Here is a 26,406-nt window from a genome sequence, read left to right on the forward strand (position 1 = left end):
AATTTGTATGTCTATGGGGGCCTAATATGGTTCCCAATCAGAGGCAGCTGTTTATCGTTGTCTCTGATTGGGGATCATATTTAGGTAGCCATTTTCCCTTTTGTGTTCGTGGGTTCTTGTTCTATGTTTAGTTGCCTGTCTGCACTATTTATATTAGCTTCACGGTTCGTTTTGTTGTTTTGTTAGTTTGTTCAGTGTTCATGCTTTTAATAAATATAGAATGTACGCATACAACGCTGCACCTTGGTCCGATCCTTATGACGAAGGTGACAGAAGAACCCACCACAAAAGGACCAAGCAGCGTGTTAATGAGGAGCGGACATCCTGGGCCCGGGAGAAAGATGAGTGGAGGACATCCTGGACCTGGGACGAGGTAATGGCGGGGGACAAGACCTTGCCATGGAAGCAGGTGGAGATAGCGCAGGAGGAACGGCGACGATACGAGGGGACACGGTTAGCACGGAAGCCCGAGAGGCAGCCCCAAGAAAATGTTGTGGGGGGGCACATGAGGAGACTGGCTGAGTCAGGTTGGAGACCTGAGCCAACTCCTCGTGCTTATCGTGGGGAGCGTGTGACTGGTCAGACACCGTTTTACGCAGTGATGCGCACGGTGTCTCCGGTGCGTTCTATTCCAGCTCCTCGCATTTGCCGGGCTAGAATGGGCATCCGGATGGTGCCGGCTCAGCGCTCCTGGTCTCCAGTACACCTCCTTGGACCAAGAAATCCTGCGCCGGCTCTGCGTACTGTGTCTTCGGTGCGTCTGCACAGCCCAGTGCGCCCTGTGCTAGCGCCCCGCACTTGCCGGGCTCAAGTGAGCATCCAGCCAGGACACATTGTGCCAGCTCTACGCTCCAGATCTCCAGTGCGCCTCCACAGTCCAGTACGGCCTGTGCCTCCTCTCCGCACTCGCCCTGAGATGCGTGTCATCAGCCCGGTACCACCAGTTCCAGCACCACGCATCAGGCCTCCAGTGCGCTTCCACAGTCCAGTAAGGCCTGTGCCTCTTCCCCGCACTCGCCCTGAGGTGCGTGTCCTCAGCCCGGTACCACCAGTTCCGGCACCACGCATCAGGCCTCCAGTGCGCTTCCACAGTCCAGTACGGCCTGTGCCTCTTCCCCGCACTCGCCCTGAGGTGCGTGTCCTCAGCCCGGTAACACCAGTTCCGGCACCACGCATCAGGCCTCCAGTGCGCTTCCACAGTCCAGTACGTCCTGTGCCTCCTCTCCGCACTCGCCCTGAGATGCGTGTCATCAGCCCGGTACCACCAGTTCCGGCACCACGCATCAGGCCTCCAGTGCGCTTCCACAGTCCAGTACGGCCTGTGCCTCTTCCCCGCACTCGCCCTGAGGTGCGTGTCCTCAGTCCGGTACCACCAGTTCCGGCACCACGAATCAGGCTTCCAGTGCGCTTTCACAGTCCAGAGCTTCCGGCGACAATTCCCAGTCCAGAGCTTCCGGCGACAGTTCCCAGTCCAGAGCTTCAAATTAAAATGGAGATGACTGCATTAAAATATACAGTGCATTGGAAAGTATTCAGACCCCTTCACTTTTTCCACATTTTGTTATGTTACAGCCTTATTCGAAAATTGATTAAATTGTTTTCTTCCTCATCAATCTTCACACAATAACCCATAATGGTGGATAGAGATGGGAAGACACCAGCCTCACAATCCCACCGACTCATCAGAAACTAGCACTGATGTGGCGGAGTATGAGAATGCCACAGTTTCTCTCTGGAAAACTGAAGTTTCATTCAGGCATGCCAAAGTTTCCCATCCACTCTACGTTTTTTCCCAGGATTACAATACATTCCTGGCTAATAAGCCATGTACTCCACTCAATCCTTGACATATTTGAACTTCTTAAATACTGTAAAACATAATTAAGAGAGATCGTATGAGGCCATACATAAACCCTTTACATGAGGTGGCTGTAGTAAACCCATTATAACACTGTCTTAAGGATAACAAAGTGTCTGTGGTACACGGTCTTAAAGATTACATAATGTCTGAGGTACAATGAGCAGTCTGATTAGCAGAGAAAAAGGAGTTGGACATTCTCATTACCGGGGATAGATGTCACAGAGCTGGAGAACAAATAGCAGGAATGTCAGATAAAGTAGATTTGCACTGATTTGCCATGGAAAGCTGCCGTGAGGGTGGGGAAGGGTAGGATTACAGAAAAACATTTACGTAAGTAACATTTTAGTTTGGAAAGTTATTAAATGATGCATACATTTTAGTTTGGATAGTTATAACATAAAAACTGAATTATATGCATATTATACATAGTGAATCAGTAGCCTACTGCTTAGGTAACATTTTAGTGATGCATACATTTTAGTTTGGATAGTTTTCACGTACAAACTCAATATATGCATATATTACAGTATGAATCAGTAGCCTAATTCATAATTCATTTGTTAATTATTCTTGTTAAATGTACAACATTTTGGCAGCAATTCATCTCCATACTCCATACTATTTATCTCCATACTATATACACACTTATCCCACTATTGTGGGAAGGAAATGCAAAGTAGGCCTCCACTTATGGACACATAAAACTGCTAGCTACATATACAGGTGCACACACAGATTAGCCCTCCAGCTATGGGAAAAGTGCTCTGTAGCTTGGGTCTTTGATCCAGGAGTAGCACCAGGAGAGGTCAGCCATGTTGGTCAGAGGGCTAATTTCTGATTATGGGCCTGGGAAAGACTGACAGAGATGGCACTAGACCTGCTCCAGAGTCAGGCTTCCGTAAGCGTCAGGTAACACTACACTGCCCTCCTCCCAGCATACACACACACACATACACACACAAGCATATATGTACGCACGCACATACACAGAGGAATAAATATACCAAATACAGTGCATTCGGAAAGTATTCAGACACCTTCACTTTTCCACATTTTGTTACTTTACAGCCTTATTCTAAAATTGATTAAATTAAAAATGTTCCTCATCAATCTACACACAATACACCATAATGACAAAGAAAAACAGGTTATTATTAATTTTTTGCAAATATATTGAAATTCTAAAAATGAAATATCACATAATTTCACACCTTTAAATAAGTATTCAGACCCTTTACTCAGTTCTTTGTTGAAGCACCTCTGGCAGCGATCAGCCTTGAGTCTTCTTGGGTATAATGCTACAAGCTTGGCACACCTGTATTTGGGGAGTTTTTCCCATTATTCTCTGCAGATCCACTTAAACGCTGTCAGGTTGGATGGGGAGCGTCGCTGCACAGCTATTTTCAGGTCTCTCCAGAGATGTTCGATTGGGTTCAAGTCTAGGCTTTGGCTGGGCCACTCAAGGACATTCAGAGACTTCAGTCTCCCAGTCCCCGAAGCCTAGTCTCCCAGTCCCTGCCACTGAAAAACATCCCCACAGCGTGATGCTGCCAGCACCGTGCTTCACCATAGGAATGGTGACAGGGTTCCTTCAGACGTGACGCTTGGCATTGAGGTTTCATCAGACCAGAGAATATTGTTTCTCATGGTCTGAGAGTCCTTTAGGTGCAAACTTAGGTGGCAAACTCCAAGCATGTGCCTTTCACTGCAGAGAAAAGTGGCTTCCGTCTGGCCACTCTACCATAAATACCTGATTGGTGGAGTGCTGCAGAGATTGTTGTCCTTTTGGAAGGTTCTCCCATCTCCACAGAGGAAGTCTGGAGCTCTGTCAGAGTGACCATCGATTTCTTGGTCACCTCCCTACTTCTCCCCCAATTGGCCAGTTTGGCCTGGTAGCCAGGTCTAGGATGAGTCTTTGTGGTTCCAAACTTCTTCCATTTAGGAATGATGGAGGTCAAGGTGTTCTTGTGTTCTCTTTTTAATCCATTTTAGAATAAGGCTGTAACGTAACAAAATCTGGATTAAGTCAAGGGGTCTGAATACTTTCCGTATGCACTGTAAATACACAAAGTGCACACGCACAAGTATGGACATACACACACACACAGAGAGAGAGGCATACGTATACCAAATAAATATGCAGTGTTTAACCTGTTATGGCTGCAAGGGGCAGTATTGAGTAGCCAGTTAAATAGTGCCCATTTCAAACGGCCTCGTACTCAATTCTTGCTCGTACAATATGCATATTATTATTACTATTGGATAGAAAACACTCTCTAGTTTCTAAAACCGTTTGAATTATTTCTCTGAGTGAAACAGAACTCATTCTGCAGCACTTTTCCTGACCAGGAAGTGGAATGTCAGAAATATATGCTCTGTTCAACTTCCTGCCTATACATGGTCATGATACGTAAGAGTCTACGTACACTTCATACGCCTTCCTCTGGGTGTCAAGAGGCTGTGAGAGAAGAAATGTTGTGTTTATCTTCATCTGAATTGGAATACAAGCTCTTTGTATGACGTGACCGTCATTTCCGGTACTCTGAAGCGCGCGACTTGGACAGTGGGATTGCCTTCTGTTTTGCTGCCGTTATGGACGACAACTATCTCCGGCTCGGATTTTATTTGATACATGTGACCATATCATCGTAACGTATGTTTTTTCAATATAGTTTAATCAGATTATTGAAATTTTTTCGGGAGTTTTGCCGTGTTCCGTTCTCTGACTTTGTTGTCGTTGGAGAGATCCGTGCCAGTCGGCTAGGGTGCATGCTAAATGAAGAGGGATATTTGCCGTTCCAGATCAAAACAACGACTGTTCTGGACAAAGGACAACATTCTGACGGAAGATCACCAAAAGTAAGAAACATTTTATGATGCTATTTCTAATATCTGTCGTGCATGTGAACTGGTCGTGGGCGCCCAAGTGTTTCTGGCTATTGTGGCTACGCTAATATAGCGCTACATTTTGTTTTCGCTGTAAAACATTTAATAAAATCGGAAATATTGTCTGGAATCACAAGATGCCTGTCTTTCAATTGCTGTACACTATGTATTTTTCAGAAATGTTTTATGATGAGTAATTAGGTATTTGACGTTGGTGTCTGTAAATATTATGGCTGCTTTCGGTGCAATTTCTGATTGTAGCTGAAATGTAAACTATGATTTATACCTGAAATATGCAAATTTTTCGAACAAAACATATGCTATACAATAAATATGTTATCAGACTGTCATCTGATGAAGTTTTTTCTTGGTTAGTGGCTATTTATTTCTTTATTTGGTCGAATTTGTGATAGCTACTGATGGAGTAAAAAACTGATGGACTAAGAAAAGTGGTGTCTTTTGCTAACGTGGTTAGCTAATAGATTTACATATTTTGTCTTCCCTGTAAAACATTTTAAAAATCGGACATGTTGGCTTGATTCACAAGATGTGTACCTTTCATCTGGTGTCTTGGACTTGTTAATGTGTGAAAGTTAAATATTTTTAAAAAATATCTTTTGAATTTCGCGCCCTGCACTTGAGCTGGATGTTGTCATAAGTGTACCGGTGTCGGGCTGCAGCCCAAACAGGTTTTAATATACACATGCAAAGTGTCATACTCACAGAAGTACAGTGTTTAAAGATACTGCATTCACAAGCCAATGAGAATACTGTGAACACAGACTCATGAGAAGATGAGTAAACTCTACAACAGAGAAAATCTGGTTCACTGTTTGAAGCATGGGAACAGTCAAACCTTTGTTTTGTAATCAATGATCACATTGTGCTAAGAATGAGGACATTTTACAATACTTACACACTCACACACACCGCTGACTACTCCCTAAATTGGCAAAAGCATCCTCTCTGTTCTCTGAAACTGTGCTGTGTGCTGAACTGCCGGTGTAAACTGGAATTGCAAAAATGCAACCCAAGCAAGAAAACAAGTTTGAGATGGAGGTGCCCTCCCTGGGGAACTGCTTAGGTCATGGTAAGAGTGTGAAATCAAATTGTATTTGTCCCATGCGCCAAATACAACAAGTGTAGACTTCACCATGAAATGCTTACTTACGAGCCCTTTCCCAACAATGCAAAGTTAAAAAGTAAGAACATTTGCACCAAAACAAAAGCTATATACAAGGAACAAAGTACGGAGTCAATGTCCTGGGGGATTGAGGTAATATGGACATGTAGGTTGGGTTAAAAGTGACTAGTTAATCAGGATTGTGTGTGTGTGTCGTCAATATGCATGTGTTTTGTGTGTGTGAGCGTGTGTGTGTGTGTGTGTGTGTGTGTGTGTGTGTGTGTGTGTGTGTGTGTGTGTGTGTGTGTGTGTGTGTGTGTGTGTGTGTGTGTGTGTGTGTGTGTGTGTGTGTGTTGGAGTGTCAGTGTAGTATATGTGAGTGTGTGGGTAGAGTCCAGTGAGTGTGCATAGTGCAGTGCAAGAGAATCAGTGCAACAACAAAAATTAGTGCGTCAATACAAATTGTTCGAGTAGCCATTTGATCAACTGTTCAGCAGTCTTACGGCTAGACGCTGTTCAGGAGCCTTTTGGTCCCAGACTTGGCGCTCCGGTACAGCTTTGCCATGCAGTAGCAGAGAGAAGTCTATGACTTGGGTGGCTGGAGTCTGACAATTTATAGAGCCTCCCTCTGACACGCCTATTATAGAGGTCCTGGATGGCAGGGAGCTCGGCCCCAGTGATGTACTGGGCCGTACGCATTACCCTCTGTAGCGTCTTGCGGGCGGATACCAAGCAGTTGCCATACCAAGCGGTGATACAGCCAGTCAAGATGCTCTCAATGATGCAGCTGTAGAACTTTTTTGAGGATCTGAGGGCCCATGTCAAATCTTTTCAGCCTCTTGATGGGGAAGAGGCATTGTCGTGCCCTTTTCACGACTGTGTTGGTGTGTTTGAACCATGATAGGTCCTTAGGGATGTGGACACCGAGGCACGTGAAGCTCTCAACTCGCTCCACTACAGCCTCGTTGATGTGAATGTGAGTGTTTCCTGTAGTCCCCGTTCAGCTCTTTTGCCTTGATGACGTTGAGGGAGAGTTTGTTGTACTGGCACCAACTGCCAAGTCTCTGACCTCCTCCCTGTAGGCTGTCTCATCATCGTCGGTGATCAGGCCTAGCACTGTCGTGTCGTTGGCAAAATGAATAATGGGGTTGGAGTCGTGTGACAGCCATGCAGTCGTGCGTGAACAGGGTGTACAAGAGGGGACAAGCACGATCCCCTGAGGGGCCCCAGTGTTGAGGGTCAGTGTGATGGATGTGTTGTTTCCTACCCTCACCACCTGGGGGCGGCTCGTCAGGAATTCCAGGATCCAGTTGCAGAGGGAGGTGTTTAATCCTTACATTAATCATTACCTTAGTGATAAGCTTGGAGGGCACAATGGTGGGCTTGCATTACATGGGCTAGCTCCTACCTATCTTTCCGATTTGGTCCTGCCGTACATACCTACACGTATGATACGGTCACAAGACGCAGGCCTCCTAATTGTCCCTAGAATTTCTAAGCAAACAGCTGGAGGCAGGGCGTTCTCCTAAAGATCTCAATTTTTATGGAATGGTCTGCCTACCCATGTGAGAGACGCAGACTCGGTCTCAACTTTTTAGTCTTTACTGAAGACTCATCTCTTCAGTGGGTCATATGATTGAGTGTAGTCTGGCCCAGGAGTGTGAAGGTGAACGGAAAGGCTCTGGAGCAACGAACCGCCCTTGCTGTCTCTGCCTGGCCGGTTCCCCTCTCGCCACTGGGATTCTCTGCCTCTAACCCTATTACAGGGGCTGAGTCACTGGCTTACTGGTGCTCTTTCATGCCGTCCCTAGGAGGGGTGCGTCACTTGAGTGGGTTGAGTCAGTGACGTGATCTTCCTGTCTGGGTTGGCGGCCCCCCTTGGGTTGTGCCGTGGCGGAGATCTTTGTGGGCTATACTCGGCCTTGTCTCAGGATGGTAAGTTGGTGGTTGAAGATATCCGTCTAGTGGTGTGGGGGCTGTGCTTTGGCAAAGTGGGTGGGGTTATATCCTTCCTGTTTGGCCCTGTCCGGGGGTATCATTGGATGGGGCCACAGTGTCTCCTGACCCCTCCTGTCTCAGCCTCCAGTATTTATGCTGCAGTAGTTTATGTGTCGGGGGGCTAGGGTCAGTTTGTTATATCTGGAGTACTTCTCCTGTCTTATCCGGTGTCCTGTGTGAATTTAAGTATGCTCTCTCTAATTATCTCTCTCTTTCTCTCTTTCTTTCTCTCTCTCGGAGGACCTGAGCCCTAGGACCATGCCTCAGGACTACCTGGCATGATGACTCCTTGCTGTCCCCAGTCCACCTGGCCGTGCTGCTGCTCCAGTTTCAACTGTTCTGCCTGTGGCTATGGAACCCTGACCTGTTCACCGGACGTGCTACCTGTCCAAGACTTGCTGTTTTCAACTCTCTAGAGACAGCAGGAGCGGTAGAGATACTCTTAATGATCGGCTATGAAAAGCCAACTGACATTTACTCCTGAGGTGCTGACTTGCTGCACCCTCGACAACTACTGTGATTATTATTATTTGACCATGCTGGTCATTTATGAACATTTGAACATCTTGGCCATGTTCTGTTATAATCTTAACCCGGCACAGCCAGAAGAGGACTGGCCACCCCTCATAGCCTGGTTCCTCTCTAGGTTCTTCTACACCTGCATTGCTTGCTGTTTGGGGTTTTAGGCTGGGTTTCTGTACAGCACTTTGAGATATCAGCTGTTGTAAGAAGGGCTATATAAATACATTTGATTTGATTTGAATGGTGTTGAATGCTGAGGTGTAGTCAATTTACAGCATTCTCGGTACACGGTCTTAAAGATTACATAATGTCTGAGGTACAATGAGCAGTCTGATTAGCAGAGAAAAAGGAGTTGGACATTCTCATTACCGGGGATAGATGTCACAGAGCTGGAGAACAAATAGCAGGAATGTCAGATAAAGTAGATTTGCACTGATTTGCCATGGAAAGCTGCCGTGAGGGTGGGGAAGGGTAGGATTACAGAAAAACATTTACGTAAGTAACATTTTAGTTTGGAAAGTTATTAAATGATGCATACATTTTAGTTTGGATAGTTATAACATAAAAACTGAATTATATGCATATTATACATAGTGAATCAGTAGCCTACTGCTTAGGTAACATTTTAGTGATGCATACATTTTAGTTTGGATAGTTTTCACGTACAAACTCAATATATGCATATATTACAGTATGAATCAGTAGCCTAATTCATAATTCATTTGTTAATTATTCTTGTTAAATGTACAACATTTTGGCAGCAATTCATCTCCATACTCCATACTATTTATCTCCATACTATATACACACTTATCCCACTATTGTGGGAAGGAAATGCAAAGTAGGCCTCCACTTATGGACACATAAAACTGCTAGCTACATATACAGGTGCACACACAGATTAGCCCTCCAGCTATGGGAAAAGTGCTCTGTAGCTTGGGTCTTTGATCCAGGAGTAGCACCAGGAGAGGTCAGCCATGTTGGTCAGAGGGCTAATTTCTGATTATGGGCCTGGGAAAGACTGACAGAGATGGCACTAGACCTGCTCCAGAGTCAGGCTTCCGTAAGCGTCAGGTAACACTACACTGCCCTCCTCCCAGCATACACACACACACATACACACACAAGCATATATGTACGCACGCACATACACAGAGGAATAAATATACCAAATACAGTGCATTCGGAAAGTATTCAGACACCTTCACTTTTCCACATTTTGTTACTTTACAGCCTTATTCTAAAATTGATTAAATTAAAAATGTTCCTCATCAATCTACACACAATACACCATAATGACAAAGAAAAACAGGTTATTATTAATTTTTTGCAAATATATTGAAATTCTAAAAATGAAATATCACATAATTTCACACCTTTAAATAAGTATTCAGACCCTTTACTCAGTTCTTTGTTGAAGCACCTCTGGCAGCGATCAGCCTTGAGTCTTCTTGGGTATAATGCTACAAGCTTGGCACACCTGTATTTGGGGAGTTTTTCCCATTATTCTCTGCAGATCCACTTAAACGCTGTCAGGTTGGATGGGGAGCGTCGCTGCACAGCTATTTTCAGGTCTCTCCAGAGATGTTCGATTGGGTTCAAGTCTAGGCTTTGGCTGGGCCACTCAAGGACATTCAGAGACTTCAGTCTCCCAGTCCCCGAAGCCTAGTCTCCCAGTCCCTGCCACTGAAAAACATCCCCACAGCGTGATGCTGCCAGCACCGTGCTTCACCATAGGAATGGTGACAGGGTTCCTTCAGACGTGACGCTTGGCATTGAGGTTTCATCAGACCAGAGAATATTGTTTCTCATGGTCTGAGAGTCCTTTAGGTGCAAACTTAGGTGGCAAACTCCAAGCATGTGCCTTTCACTGCAGAGAAAAGTGGCTTCCGTCTGGCCACTCTACCATAAATACCTGATTGGTGGAGTGCTGCAGAGATTGTTGTCCTTTTGGAAGGTTCTCCCATCTCCACAGAGGAAGTCTGGAGCTCTGTCAGAGTGACCATCGATTTCTTGGTCACCTCCCTACTTCTCCCCCAATTGGCCAGTTTGGCCTGGTAGCCAGGTCTAGGATGAGTCTTTGTGGTTCCAAACTTCTTCCATTTAGGAATGATGGAGGTCAAGGTGTTCTTGTGTTCTCTTTTTAATCCATTTTAGAATAAGGCTGTAACGTAACAAAATCTGGATTAAGTCAAGGGGTCTGAATACTTTCCGTATGCACTGTAAATACACAAAGTGCACACGCACAAGTATGGACATACACACACACACAGAGAGAGAGGCATACGTATACCAAATAAATATGCAGTGTTTAACCTGTTATGGCTGCAAGGGGCAGTATTGAGTAGCCAGTTAAATAGTGCCCATTTCAAACGGCCTCGTACTCAATTCTTGCTCGTACAATATGCATATTATTATTACTATTGGATAGAAAACACTCTCTAGTTTCTAAAACCGTTTGAATTATTTCTCTGAGTGAAACAGAACTCATTCTGCAGCACTTTTCCTGACCAGGAAGTGGAATGTCAGAAATATATGCTCTGTTCAACTTCCTGCCTATACATGGTCATGATACGTAAGAGTCTACGTACACTTCATACGCCTTCCTCTGGGTGTCAAGAGGCTGTGAGAGAAGAAATGTTGTGTTTATCTTCATCTGAATTGGAATACAAGCTCTTTGTATGACGTGACCGTCATTTCCGGTACTCTGAAGCGCGCGACTTGGACAGTGGGATTGCCTTCTGTTTTGCTGCCGTTATGGACGACAACTATCTCCGGCTCGGATTTTATTTGATACATGTGACCATATCATCGTAACGTATGTTTTTTCAATATAGTTTAATCAGATTATTGAAATTTTTTCGGGAGTTTTGCCGTGTTCCGTTCTCTGACTTTGTTGTCGTTGGAGAGATCCGTGCCAGTCGGCTAGGGTGCATGCTAAATGAAGAGGGATATTTGCCGTTCCAGATCAAAACAACGACTGTTCTGGACAAAGGACAACATTCTGACGGAAGATCACCAAAAGTAAGAAACATTTTATGATGCTATTTCTAATATCTGTCGTGCATGTGAACTGGTCGTGGGCGCCCAAGTGTTTCTGGCTATTGTGGCTACGCTAATATAGCGCTACATTTTGTTTTCGCTGTAAAACATTTAATAAAATCGGAAATATTGTCTGGAATCACAAGATGCCTGTCTTTCAATTGCTGTACACTATGTATTTTTCAGAAATGTTTTATGATGAGTAATTAGGTATTTGACGTTGGTGTCTGTAAATATTATGGCTGCTTTCGGTGCAATTTCTGATTGTAGCTGAAATGTAAACTATGATTTATACCTGAAATATGCAAATTTTTCGAACAAAACATATGCTATACAATAAATATGTTATCAGACTGTCATCTGATGAAGTTTTTTCTTGGTTAGTGGCTATTTATTTCTTTATTTGGTCGAATTTGTGATAGCTACTGATGGAGTAAAAAACTGATGGACTAAGAAAAGTGGTGTCTTTTGCTAACGTGGTTAGCTAATAGATTTACATATTTTGTCTTCCCTGTAAAACATTTTAAAAATCGGACATGTTGGCTTGATTCACAAGATGTGTACCTTTCATCTGGTGTCTTGGACTTGTTAATGTGTGAAAGTTAAATATTTTTAAAAAATATCTTTTGAATTTCGCGCCCTGCACTTGAGCTGGATGTTGTCATAAGTGTACCGGTGTCGGGCTGCAGCCCAAACAGGTTTTAATATACACATGCAAAGTGTCATACTCACAGAAGTACAGTGTTTAAAGATACTGCATTCACAAGCCAATGAGAATACTGTGAACACAGACTCATGAGAAGATGAGTAAACTCTACAACAGAGAAAATCTGGTTCACTGTTTGAAGCATGGGAACAGTCAAACCTTTGTTTTGTAATCAATGATCACATTGTGCTAAGAATGAGGACATTTTACAATACTTACACACTCACACACACCGCTGACTACTCCCTAAATTGGCAAAAGCATCCTCTCTGTTCTCTGAAACTGTGCTGTGTGCTGAACTGCCGGTGTAAACTGGAATTGCAAAAATGCAACCCAAGCAAGAAAACAAGTTTGAGATGGAGGTGCCCTCCCTGGGGAACTGCTTAGGTCATGGTAAGAGTGTGAAATCAAATTGTATTTGTCCCATGCGCCAAATACAACAAGTGTAGACTTCACCATGAAATGCTTACTTACGAGCCCTTTCCCAACAATGCAAAGTTAAAAAGTAAGAACATTTGCACCAAAACAAAAGCTATATACAAGGAACAAAGTACGGAGTCAATGTCCTGGGGGATTGAGGTAATATGGACATGTAGGTTGGGTTAAAAGTGACTAGTTAATCAGGATTGTGTGTGTGTGTCGTCAATATGCATGTGTTTTGTGTGTGTGAGCGTGTGTGTGTGTGTGTGTGTGTGTGTGTGTGTGTGTGTGTGTGTGTGTGTGTGTGTGTGTGTGTGTGTGTGTGTGTGTGTGTGTGTGTGTGTGTGTGTGTGTGTTGGAGTGTCAGTGTAGTATATGTGAGTGTGTGGGTAGAGTCCAGTGAGTGTGCATAGTGCAGTGCAAGAGAATCAGTGCAACAACAAAAATTAGTGCGTCAATACAAATTGTTCGAGTAGCCATTTGATCAACTGTTCAGCAGTCTTACGGCTAGACGCTGTTCAGGAGCCTTTTGGTCCCAGACTTGGCGCTCCGGTACAGCTTTGCCATGCAGTAGCAGAGAGAAGTCTATGACTTGGGTGGCTGGAGTCTGACAATTTATAGAGCCTCCCTCTGACACGCCTATTATAGAGGTCCTGGATGGCAGGGAGCTCGGCCCCAGTGATGTACTGGGCCGTACGCATTACCCTCTGTAGCGTCTTGCGGGCGGATACCAAGCAGTTGCCATACCAAGCGGTGATACAGCCAGTCAAGATGCTCTCAATGATGCAGCTGTAGAACTTTTTTGAGGATCTGAGGGCCCATGTCAAATCTTTTCAGCCTCTTGATGGGGAAGAGGCATTGTCGTGCCCTTTTCACGACTGTGTTGGTGTGTTTGAACCATGATAGGTCCTTAGGGATGTGGACACCGAGGCACGTGAAGCTCTCAACTCGCTCCACTACAGCCTCGTTGATGTGAATGTGAGTGTTTCCTGTAGTCCCCGTTCAGCTCTTTTGCCTTGATGACGTTGAGGGAGAGTTTGTTGTACTGGCACCAACTGCCAGGTCTCTGACCTCCTCCCTGTAGGCTGTCTCATCATCGTCGGTGATCAGGCCTAGCACTGTCGTGTCGTTGGCAAAATGAATAATGGGGTTGGAGTCGTGTGACAGCCATGCAGTCGTGCGTGAACAGGGTGTACAAGAGGGGACAAGCACGATCCCCTGAGGGGCCCCAGTGTTGAGGGTCAGTGTGATGGATGTGTTGTTTCCTACCCTCACCACCTGGGGGCGGCTCGTCAGGAATTCCAGGATCCAGTTGCAGAGGGAGGTGTTTAATCCTTACATTAATCATTACCTTAGTGATAAGCTTGGAGGGCACAATGGTGGGCTTGCATTACATGGGCTAGCTCCTACCTATCTTTCCGATTTGGTCCTGCCGTACATACCTACACGTATGATACGGTCACAAGACGCAGGCCTCCTAATTGTCCCTAGAATTTCTAAGCAAACAGCTGGAGGCAGGGCGTTCTCCTAAAGATCTCAATTTTTATGGAATGGTCTGCCTACCCATGTGAGAGACGCAGACTCGGTCTCAACTTTTTAGTCTTTACTGAAGACTCATCTCTTCAGTGGGTCATATGATTGAGTGTAGTCTGGCCCAGGAGTGTGAAGGTGAACGGAAAGGCTCTGGAGCAACGAACCGCCCTTGCTGTCTCTGCCTGGCCGGTTCCCCTCTCGCCACTGGGATTCTCTGCCTCTAACCCTATTACAGGGGCTGAGTCACTGGCTTACTGGTGCTCTTTCATGCCGTCCCTAGGAGGGGTGCGTCACTTGAGTGGGTTGAGTCAGTGACGTGATCTTCCTGTCTGGGTTGGCGGCCCCCCTTGGGTTGTGCCGTGGCGGAGATCTTTGTGGGCTATACTCGGCCTTGTCTCAGGATGGTAAGTTGGTGGTTGAAGATATCCGTCTAGTGGTGTGGGGGCTGTGCTTTGGCAAAGTGGGTGGGGTTATATCCTTCCTGTTTGGCCCTGTCCGGGGGTATCATTGGATGGGGCCACAGTGTCTCCTGACCCCTCCTGTCTCAGCCTCCAGTATTTATGCTGCAGTAGTTTATGTGTCGGGGGGCTAGGGTCAGTTTGTTATATCTGGAGTACTTCTCCTGTCTTATCCGGTGTCCTGTGTGAATTTAAGTATGCTCTCTCTAATTATCTCTCTCTTTCTCTCTTTCTTTCTCTCTCTCGGAGGACCTGAGCCCTAGGACCATGCCTCAGGACTACCTGGCATGATGACTCCTTGCTGTCCCCAGTCCACCTGGCCGTGCTGCTGCTCCAGTTTCAACTGTTCTGCCTGTGGCTATGGAACCCTGACCTGTTCACCGGACGTGCTACCTGTCCAAGACTTGCTGTTTTCAACTCTCTAGAGACAGCAGGAGCGGTAGAGATACTCTTAATGATCGGCTATGAAAAGCCAACTGACATTTACTCCTGAGGTGCTGACTTGCTGCACCCTCGACAACTACTGTGATTATTATTATTTGACCATGCTGGTCATTTATGAACATTTGAACATCTTGGCCATGTTCTGTTATAATCTTAACCCGGCACAGCCAGAAGAGGACTGGCCACCCCTCATAGCCTGGTTCCTCTCTAGGTTCTTCTACACCTGCATTGCTTGCTGTTTGGGGTTTTAGGCTGGGTTTCTGTACAGCACTTTGAGATATCAGCTGTTGTAAGAAGGGCTATATAAATACATTTGATTTGATTTGAATGGTGTTGAATGCTGAGGTGTAGTCAATTTACAGCATTCTCACGGTGTTCCTTTTGTCCAGGTGGGAAAGAGCAGTGTGGAGTGCATCAGAGATTGCGTCACATTTGGATCTGTTGGGGCAGTATGAGAATTGGAGTGGGTCCAGGGTGTCTGGGGTTATGATGTTGATGTGAGCCATAACCAGCATTTCAAAGCATTTCATGGCTACATATGTGAGTGCTACGGGGCGATAAACATTCAGACAGGTTACCTTGGCATTCTTGAGCACTAGGACTATGGTGGTCTGCTTGAAACATGTAGGTATTACAGACTGGGTCAGGTGAGGTTGAAAATGTCAGTGAAGATACTTGCCAGCTGGCAGCGCATGCTCTGAGTATGCGTCCTGGTAATCCATCTGGCCATGCTGCCTTGTGAATGTTAACCTGTTTAAATGTGTTACTCACATCGGCTACGGAGAGCGTGATCACACAGTCATCTGGAACAGCTAGTCCTCTCATGCATGGTTCAGTATGGCTTACCTCGAAACCAGCATAGAAGGCATTTAGCTCGTCTGATAGGCTTGTGTCACTGGGCTGCTCGTGGCTGGGTTTCCTTTTGTAATCAGTGATTTGCAAGCCCTGCCACATCCGACAAACATCAAATAGTAGTATTCGATCTTAGTCCTGTATTGACGCTTTGCCTGTTTGAATGTTCATCGGAGGCCTAAGAGGGATTTCTTATAAGCATCCGGATAAGTGTCCCGCTGCTTGAACGCGGCAGCTCTTACCTTTAGCTCAGTCGGATGTTGCCTGTAATCCATGACTTCTGGTTGTTATATGTACGTATGGTCACTGTGGGAATCATTGATTTTATGGATACGCGTGTACTGTACAGTGTATGTATTCATACGTTTGTGTGCAGGATGCACAATGTGCAAATGAATGCATATTCATAGCAATAGTGCCCATGACTAAGTTTAGCCACTAATATATTAATATCGTCGTTGACTCTATTACCCTCCGCCTCTGTTTCCTTGAGATGCTGGTCCTTTGAATTGCCCCAGGGCGAACAAAGCTCTGTCCTCACAGAGACAATGGTGTCTGAGGCCTTCTCATAACTCAAATCAGAAGAAGGCCTTTCCCTGCTTTTCATCACAGGCAGAAATGCATGCAGACACACACACCATAGGCCGTATAAAACACACACATTGCAGAGAGAAACAGAAGCATGCACACACACACACATACGTACAGTATCAGTCAAAAGTTGACACACCTACTCATTCCATATTTTTTTAACTATTTTGTACAGTGTAGAAAAATAGTGAAGACATCAAATCTATGAAATAACACATATAGAATCATGTAGTAACCAAAAAAGTGTTAAACAAATCAAAATATATTTTCTATTTTAGGTTCTTAATAAAAGCCACCCTTTGCCTTGATGACAGCTTTGCACACTCTTGGCATTCTCTCAACCAGCTTCATGAAGTAGTCACCTGGAATGCATTTCAATTAACAGGTGTGCCTTGTTAAAAGTTAATTTGTGGAATTTATTTTCTTCTTAAAAATTGTTAGCCAATCAGTTGTGTTGTGACAAGGTAGGGGTGCTATACAGAAGATAGCCCTATTTGGTAACATTTCAAGTCCATATAATGGCAAGAACAGCTCAAATAAGTAGAGAGAAACAACAGTCTATCATTACTTTAAGACATGAAGGTCAGTCAAAGCAGAAAATTTCAAGAACTTTGGACAAGTGCAGTCGCAAAAACCATCAAGCGCTATGATGAAACTGGCTCTCATGAGGACCTCCACAGGAAAGGAAGACCCAGAGTTACCTTTGCTGCAGAGGATAAGTTCATTAGAGTTACCAGCCTCAGAAATTGCAGGCAAAATACATTTTTCACAGAGTTCAAGTAACAGACACATCTCAACATCAACTGTTTTTATTTAATCTTTATTTAACTATGCAACTCAGTGAAGAACAAATTCTTATTTACAGTAACAGGTTAGGAACAGTGGGTTAACTGCCTTGTTCAGGGGCAGAACAACACATTTTTACCTTGTCAGTTCGGGGATTCAATCTAGCAACCTTTCGGTTACTGGCCCAACACTAACCACTAGGCTACCTGCCACCCTAACCACTAGGCTACCTGTTCAGAGGAGACTGCGTGAATCAGGCCTTCATGTTCAATCGCTGCAAAGAAAACACTACTGAAGGACAAGAATCATAAGAAGAGACTTGCTTGGGCCAAGAAACACGAGCAATGGACATTAGACCGATGGAAATCTGTCCTTTGGTCTGATGAGTCCAAATTGGAGATTTTTGGTTCCAACCGCCGTGTCTTTGTGAGACGCAGAGTAGGTGTACTGATGATCTCCACATGTGTGGCTCCAGCCGTGAAGCATGGAGGAGGAGGTGTCATGGTGTGGGGGTGCTTTGCTGGTGACACTGTCAGCGATTTTTTCAGTACTTAAGGCACACTTAACCAACATGGCTACCACAGCATTTTGCAGCAATACACATCCCATCTGGTTTGCGCTTAGTGGCACCATAATTTGTTTTTCAACAGGACAATGACCCAACACACCTCCAGGCTGTGTAAGGGCTATTTGACCAAGAAGGAGGGTGATGGAGTGCTGGCCTCCACAATCACCCGACCTCAACCCAATTGAGATGGTTTGGGATGAGTTGGATCGCTGAGTGAAGGAAAAGCAGTCAACAGTGCTCATTATATATGGGAACTGCTTGAAGACTGTTGGAAAAGCATTCCTCATTAAGCTGGTTGAGAGAATTCCAAGAGTGTGCAAAACTGTCATCAAGGTAAATCTTCTACTTTGAAGATTCTAAAATACGTTTTGATTTGTTTAACACTTTTTTGGTTACTACATGATTCCATATGTGTTATTTCGTATTTTTGATGTCTTCACTATTATTCTACAATGTAGAAAATAGTAAAAATAAAGAAAAAACCCTTGAATGAGTAGGTGTGTCCAAACGTTTTGACTGGTACTGTACATACATACCTACATTCAAAGTCACTGTTTCAGTCCAGGAAGATGGATGGGGATACGAGTACAAAATAATGTTTGATGAGGTTATAATACTGCCACATGAAAGAGAACCCCAGCTGGGTGAGGGCACAGCACCCAGCGGGTACACCCTCCACCTCTTCATCCATCTCCTCTTCATCATCCTCATGGTCATGGGTCTTGTCACAAGTTAGCTATGAGTAACGGATGAAGCTAACCAAGGAGTTAAACCTTTCTAAGTCCTTAGTTAGCATTAGCATAACGTCTCTGCTCCGTCCATACTGTTCTGTCTCTAGGTTTAATTTTCTCTGTCAGTCTTGCTTGTGCTTCTAACATTTGTTTCTAAACCTCTTCTTGTTCATGATGGAATCATTGTTTTCCACTGAGAGGTTTCTTCTACTTTTGAGGAGGTGGGATCCAACACATGTAGTCCTATATTGTCAAGAACATTCAAGTCAATATTTTTACTCACCCTGATAAAATATGTTTTCTGTGATTTTGCTTATTATATGTCAGAGAAAATACGAGGACATAGAGACCTCACATTTCAACAAAGGAGGTCAGATTGGGTTATCATCTCCAAACTCGTATTTCTGCCCAAGCAATTCATTATTGTCCTACTTTGCGCACGCTTGTTTGACACAATGGTAAATGCCTCTTATCTATTACCAACATAGTTTATTATTGCATACTGAACATTCTTCTTCTGTCACAGGCAACAGATCACACTCCTCCCCCTCTATCCTGTGAGTGGTTTAAAGTTGATCCTCTCCAACTCTGATTGGTCGACAAACGTGTGCTCAAAGGCAAAACCTTCAGACGACTCCTCTCTTCATGCACTAGGATCAGTGAGTCAGAATAGAGGTAGGGACACTCCTTTAAAACTGTAGCTGGAAATCCGCAAGAAGAGGAGGCTACCGCGCTATGGAGGTTGCCAAGAACAGCAAAATACAATTTGCTTAGATAGGGGATGGTGGAGATTCCCATGCTTAAAGGTTGAAGGGACTGCATCTTTGTAACATTTACGTTTTTCTCGAATTCGTAGCACGTACTGAAGGAAATGGCTATTTCTTGGATTTACAAAGTTTGGATCCTACTCTTACCCATTGTTGACAGCGCTCGGTCCAGTTATTCCGAAAACCAATGCAGCTGGAGGGGGAGGCAAGAATCACTTTATAACGATTTATTCAAGTTTGATTTGTTTTATGGCGAAACCTTCAGATTATTTTCTCAAATGTAGGAAGGTGCAAAATAAAATTGCGTTTTCATTCGTTCTGAATGTATTTGAAGAGTTCCGTTCAGCTTTGGTGGTCAATTATCAGACCTTAGTTGGATCAAGACCAGACAGTTGTTGGGCGCAATTAAATGTTTCCAGTGCTTTGCAACAAAGTATCACGCATGCTTTAGGGTTGCAGTCTTGCAGAGTGAGCTAGAGAGGAGAAAGTTATGCTGTTAAACTATGATTTTTAAAAAATGTTAATTCCACATGGCACCGACGCAGTCCATTGGTGACCAATAGGCGGCACTCCTTTTTTTCTGCGAATGGAAACCTCAGTTCAATGTGTATTTTGAAAGCCTGTTTTAATCGTTTTCAAATGAGTGAAATGCACTCCAAGCAAAATCGCAGGCTTGAAAGGTTCATCTGTTGTCATTCATTTTAGCCAGATTTCTTTGATGTTGCAAGCTCTCCCTCAGTCCCTCTCAAGTTTCACCACATCTAAAGCCCTACACCCAAACCACATATCCTGCAAGATCTAGTGCAATTTCCTTCATGGTTTTTGAGAATTGCACCACATCCTACAAGCGGTATATTGGTGACTCCAATTTCAGCCAAGAGGACTAGTCTGTCTGGCTTGGAGGTCATAGAAGTCCACTTGTATAACTATCTCCTTTCTCTCCCTCCATCTTTCCATCCCACAGTGGTCTGTCCCAGCAGCAAGGCAGTGTGGAGCAGATCTCCCTCCACTGTTCTGAGGGTGCTCTGGACTGGCTCTATCCTAAGGGGGCGCTCCGCCTCACCCTGTCCCCCAGGTTGCCCTCTGCGGCAGTGGGGCCTGGGGGAAGCAGCTCGGGCCTGATCACGGCCTGCGTCAAGCCCTCCGAGCACTTCCACGGGGCCCAGCTCTACTTGGAGAGAGACGGGGTCCTGGAGCTCCTGGTAGGGGACCGTCTGGAGGAGTCTCCCCCAACCCGGGTGCGCTGCTTCAGCCGCCTGCCCGGCGAGAAGGTGGCCCTCTTCCTCCAGGCCACTCCTCACCAGGACATCAGCCGCCGCATTGCATCTTTCCGCTACGAGCTGCGAGGGGATTGGACAGCTCGCCTGTCACTCGACTCAAACCCCATCAGCAGTAATGAAGGTGAGTTGGACCTAGGAGGGAGGCAGCCATGTTGGATCAGTCTGGGTCATGGAAGTGTAATTTGGGCTGAAATAGATAAATATAAAATAAATTAACATAAAAGCGTGAACTATAAAGATTTCTCTCAACGCAAAGCAAGGAAAATAGTGTTTGAATATGCTCCTTGATAGTCGATGGGCCTATCAAACAACTTTTAGAATTTGTTTTAGCTCAGATTCGATCATTCAGTTCTCCTCTCCCCCACATATTTCCTGTATTTCTCTTTGTGTTGGTCTCTGAGTTATATTTCGTCAAACCCCCCCTAAAGATGTTTCCATACAAACAGACCTGCTTTTTGGTGTTTATTTTCTGTTTTCTCTGTGTCCAGGCAGAGTAGAGTGGGGGAAGTGTCCTCTAGTTTCCCTGGAAGCATAGGCCTACAGATCCTGTCCCCTGGTTTAGATTTGAAGGCGAATGGAGAGAGGAGAGGGGAGGGTTAGGGGGGACAAAAGCCCAGTTTGTGGGGCCTTCGCTCCAGAGCCTTTACCGCTCCTTTCAATGGAGAGTGTTCTGAGATTACTGCCGTTGCCTTGGCGACATGGAGACCTCTGCCCCAGCTGAGATGCTCCCCTCTTTTGTTGAACGGCCCCTCTTTAAAGAGGCTTGGCTCTAGGAATACACCCCCTCCCCGCTCTAGAGTACACACACACACACACACACACACATAATTATTCTGGTTGGGCATGTGGGGAGGTTTTCTCTATGGGCCAGGGAGGAGGCAGGAATCTCATTTATCAGACATTTTCACTAAGAAGGGGAATGTGTGGAGGGGGCAGCTAGGTGGGTTGGGGGGTGAACTTCTTGGAACTTGCAAGGCCAGCAGAACAAAAACAAATGCCAGGGTGTTTTTGTACAATGCAGTCAATTCAATGCAGCCAGGGTTTGGTTTCGCTCTGTGTACCTTGTGGCCATCTGTGGACTGGGTCCTTGTATGAAACGGAGGAGGATGTATTTGATTTTCCACTGTGACATTTTTAAACTGATTAACAGCTGTGAACAGTAGTGGTGCGTGTGTAAAATCACTGGGGAAGCCAAGCCAGGAAAAAAGCCATATTACAACCTATTTTGTGATAATTGCGTTGTTTGCTCTATAACCCATCCATTCATATGCCACCATCATATACAATAAGGCAGAGACAACAAAGACAAGTCACACATTGGCGGAATAAATTCAACCACACACACCTTTGTTTCATCACAAAACCGGTGAGCAACTGTCACGCCCTGACCATAGTTTGCTTTGTATGTTTCTATGTTTTGTTTGGTCAGGGTGTGATCTGAGTGGGCATTCTATGTTGTATGTCTAGTTTGGCTATTTCTATGTGTTTGGCCTGATATGGTTCTCAATTAGAGGCAGGTGTTTGTCGTTGTCTCTGATTGGGAGCCATATTTAGGTAGCCTGTTTTGTCATTGTGGGTTGTGGGTGATTGTCTATGTGTAGTGTTTTGTGGCAGCACTATTATTCGATAGCGTCACGTTCGTTGTTTGTTATTTTTGTATAGATCGTTCAGTGTTCTCTTTTGAAATAAATATCAAGATGAACACTTACCACGCTGCATATTGGTCCTCCGATCCTTCCAACTGCTCCACCTCAGAAGAGGAGGAAGACGAACGTGACAGCAACATGTATCTGGTGAAGTCCATAAAGCAAATATTGCATGTAAAACAGTTGCTTAATCATGTTGTAGGTCATGTAAGTTAATGTTTCTAACAGTTACAGCAAGTCAGCACAAAGAAAACAGGAGCACTGCTTCTGCTATTCCAGCACCACTTCAACTTAAACATTTAAACATCATTTTTTTATTTAACCAGGTAGGCTAGTTGAGAACAAGTTCTCATTTACAATTGCGACCTGGCCAAAATAAAGCAAAGCAGTGCGACACAAACAACAACACAGAGTTACACATGGAATAAACATACAGTCAATAATACAATAGAGAAAGTCTATATACAGTTTGTGCAAATGAGGTAGGATAAGGGGGGTGAGGAAATAAATAGGCAATAGTGGTGAAATTATTACAGTAAAGCAAATTAAACACTGGTATGATAACTGAGTGTGCAAGTAGTGGTACTGGGGTGCAAAGGAGCTTTATAAATAACAATATGGTGATGAGGTAGTTGGATGGGCTATTTACAGATTGCCTATGTGCAGTGATCTGTGAGCTGCTCTGTCAGCTGGTACTTAAAGCTAGTGAGGTAGATATGAGTCTCTAGCTTCAGTGTTTTTTGTAGTTCGTTCCAGTCATTGGCAGCAGAGAACTGGAAGGAAAGACGGCCGAAGGAGGAATTGGCTTTGGGGGTGACCAGTGAAATACACCTGCTGGAGAGCGTGCTGCGGGTGGGTGCTGCTATGGTGACCAGTGAGCTGAGATAAGGCGGGGCTTTACCTAGCAATGACTTATAGATGACCTGAAGCCAGTGGGTTTGGCAACGGATATGAAGCAAGGGCCAGCCAACGAGAGCATACAGGTTGCAGTGGTGGGTAGTATATGGGGCTTTGGTGACAAAACGGATGGCACTGTGATAGACTGCATCCAATTTGCTGAGTAGAGTGTTGGAGGCTATTTTGTAAAGGACATCGCCGAAGTCAAGGCTCGGTAGGATGGTCAGTTTTACAAGGGTATGTTTAGCAGCATGAGTGAAAGATGCTTTGTTGCAAAATAGGAAGCCAATTCTAGATTTAATTTTGGATTGGAGATTCTTAATTTGAGTCTGGAAGGAGAGTTTACAGTCTAACCAGACACCTAGGTATTTATAGTTTTCCACATATTCTAAGTCAGAACCGTCCAAAGTACTGATGCTCGGCGGGTGGGTAGGTGTGGGCAGCGATCGGTTGAAGAGCATGCATTTAGTTTTGCTTGCATTTAAGAGCAGATGGCGGCCACGGAAGGAGAGTTGTATGTCATTGAAGCTCATCTGGAGGGTTAACACAGTGTCCAAAGAAGGGCCAGAAGTATACAGAATGGTGTCGTCTGCGTAGAGGTGGATAAGAGAATCACCAGCAGCAAGAGCGACATCATTGATGTATACAGAGAAAAGTGTCGGCCCGAGGATTGAGCCCTGTGGCACCCCCATAGACTGCCAGAGGTCCGGACAAAAGGCCCTCCGATTTGACACACTGAACTCTGTCAGAGAAGTAGTTGGTGAGGCAAGGCAGTCAGTTGAGAAACCAAGGCTGTTGAGTCTGCCGATAAGAATGTGGTGATTGACAGAGTCGAAAGCCTTGGCCAGGTCGATGAATACAGCTGCACAGTATTGTCTCTTATCGATGGAGGTTATGATGTCGTTTAGGACCTTGAGCGTGGCTGAGGTGCACCCATGACCAGCTCGGAAACCAGATTGCATAGTGGAGAAGGTACGATGGGATTTGAAATGGTCTGTGATCTGTTTGTTAACTTGGCTTTCGAAGACCTTAGAAAGGCAGGGTAGGATAGATATAGGTCTGTAGCAGTTTGGGTCTAGAGTGTCTCCCCCTTTGAGGAGGGGGATGACCGCTGCAGCTTTCCAATCTTTGGGGATCTCAGACGATACAAAAGAGAGGTTGAACAAGCTAGTAATAGGGGTTGCAACAATTTCGGCGGATAATTTTAGGAAGAGAAGGTCCAGATTGTCTAGGGGTCCAGATTTTTCAGCTCTTTCAGAACATCAGCTATCTGGATTTGGGTGAAGGAGAAATGGGGGAGGCTTGGGCAAGTTGCAGTGAGGGGTGCAGGGCTGTTGACTGGGGTAGCCAGGTGGAAAGCATGGTCAGCTGTAGAAAAATGCTTATTGAAATGATAAATTATTGTGGATTTATTGGTGGTGACAGTGTTTCCTACCCTCAGTGCAGTTGGCAGCTTGGAGGAAGTGCTCTTATTTTCCATGGACTTTAGTGTCCCAGAACTTTTTGGAGTTAGTGCTACAGGATGCAAATTTCTGTTTCAAAAAGCTAGCCTTTGCTTTCCTAACTGCCTGTGCATATTGGTTCCTAACTTCCCTGAAAAGTTGCATATCGTGGGGGCTATTCGATGCTAATGCAGTACGCAACAGGATGTTTTTGTGCTGGTCAAGGGCAGTCGAGGGCTATATCTGTTCCTGGTAATAATTTTTTTTTTTTTGAATGGGGCATGCTTATTTAAGACGTTGAGGAAAGCACCTTTATAGAATAACCAGGCATCCTCTACTGACGGAATGAGGTCAATATCATTCCAGGATACATGGGCCAGGTCGATTAGAAAGGCCTGCTCGCTGAAGTTTTTTAGGGAGCGTTTGGCAGTGATGAGGGATGGTTGCTTGACCGCATCAAATCAACTAGGCTATATTGTATATGATTAGCCTAATACAGTGAAAACAAATTTAAAGATTTCAACTATTTAGTCCAATCAATGTTGCTAAATATCATTTGACTCTCCATTGTACTGATTTCTGTGTGTGTATGAGCGCAAGTAGAAAAAAAATGTTGACCTACCCTACTTGTCGACTAGATGAACACCAATGCCATCTTCCTGGCTTTCATGTTGGCACAAGGGTCTGACTGTCATACACAGTACACACTTTTTGCCCTAGAGAGCTTGCTAGCCTAACTTTCTCGCATGTGCAACAATGAACCAGCTAAGTTAGCTTGTTAGTTAACGTGAGCCTGCTACATATTTAACTTCAATCGTCTCAGGCCAGTGGCAAAAGGAATTAATTTATGGTTAGATCAGAATAGCAGTTATAATCATTGGCTTGTTTGGAGAATAAGTAAAAACACCAAGTCCATCCATGGCTGATTTTTAGCTAGCTAGCTACTTCAGGACAACTTCTTTGCTTTTGATGTGATTTCATTGGTGTGATGCCAAATCCAAACTGGCCTCCCTATGTAGACTTTTTGCTGCACCAGGACCACCAACCATTGATCTCAGCTCAATGCTGATTGGCTAATTATTTATAAACAAATGTATCAACTGAGGCAAAATGCTCGCTGGCATCAATCAATCAAAATGCTTCTGCGGCAACATATCCCACTATTTTTGTCCAGACAGCATCCAGATGCATGGGCTACACATATTTAGACAGAGGTGCTGTTTCCCTCTCTTGGATGATTTCTCCAGTAAGATACAACCAATTGCGAATTGAAGGAATATTATGAAAACAAATTGAGACGAAAGATACATTTGACCAATACATTTTTTTGGGGGGGAGCCTGGCTTCGCTTGGCATCCACGAATACACGCTACTGGCTGTGAAAGAAGCCGTCACAACACTTAGGAAGGAAGTGCCTTCTGAAAAAGTGTAGAATGTGCTCTGCCCATTTTAAATCTTTAAAGTTCTCCACCCTCCTCTCTTGGCCCTGTCTGGTTCACTTTGATGAGGTGTGGGTGCAGACACCCTAGCAGGAGCTAGGGTGAAGGTGGAAGGTAGGGTGGCTGATACATTTGGCTTTAAAAACGTTTGGGGCCAGTGGAGTCTCACACCTTTTTAAGTTTCACTGGCCTTCCTCTCCGAAACCGTAAAAGGAGCCGCTGTCTGAACACTGCGGTGTGTATCTCTTTGCATGGTGGTTTGTTCTGGCTATTCACATCACGCCTCCAGAGCATTTGATCTTCTTTATAAGCTCATCTCCACCCTTTTTTGTGTACTTTATGTGTGCAGCAGGATAGGTTAAAGCTCAACAACTTTTTTTTACATAAAGCTTTGAAATATAATAACTTAACCAT

General features: G+C 44.7%; 1 protein-coding gene across 1 annotated transcript in view; it reads left to right on the forward strand.

Annotated features, from left to right (window-relative positions):
- The first annotated feature begins 220 nt into the window (after window positions 1-220).
- Window positions 221-26,406, forward strand: part of LOC120060834 (meteorin-like) — a 29,764-nt gene continuing 3,578 nt past the window's right edge. Inside the window, exons 1-2 of the mRNA XM_039010254.1 lie at window positions 221-453; window positions 20,253-20,689. Coding sequence (XP_038866182.1) covers window positions 221-453; window positions 20,253-20,689 — 670 coding nt within the window. The remainder of the gene's footprint in view (window positions 454-20,252; window positions 20,690-26,406) is intronic.

Source organism: Salvelinus namaycush, chromosome 16 (assembly GCF_016432855.1).
Source record: "Salvelinus namaycush isolate Seneca chromosome 16, SaNama_1.0, whole genome shotgun sequence".
Taxonomy (NCBI): domain Eukaryota; kingdom Metazoa; phylum Chordata; class Actinopteri; order Salmoniformes; family Salmonidae; genus Salvelinus; species Salvelinus namaycush.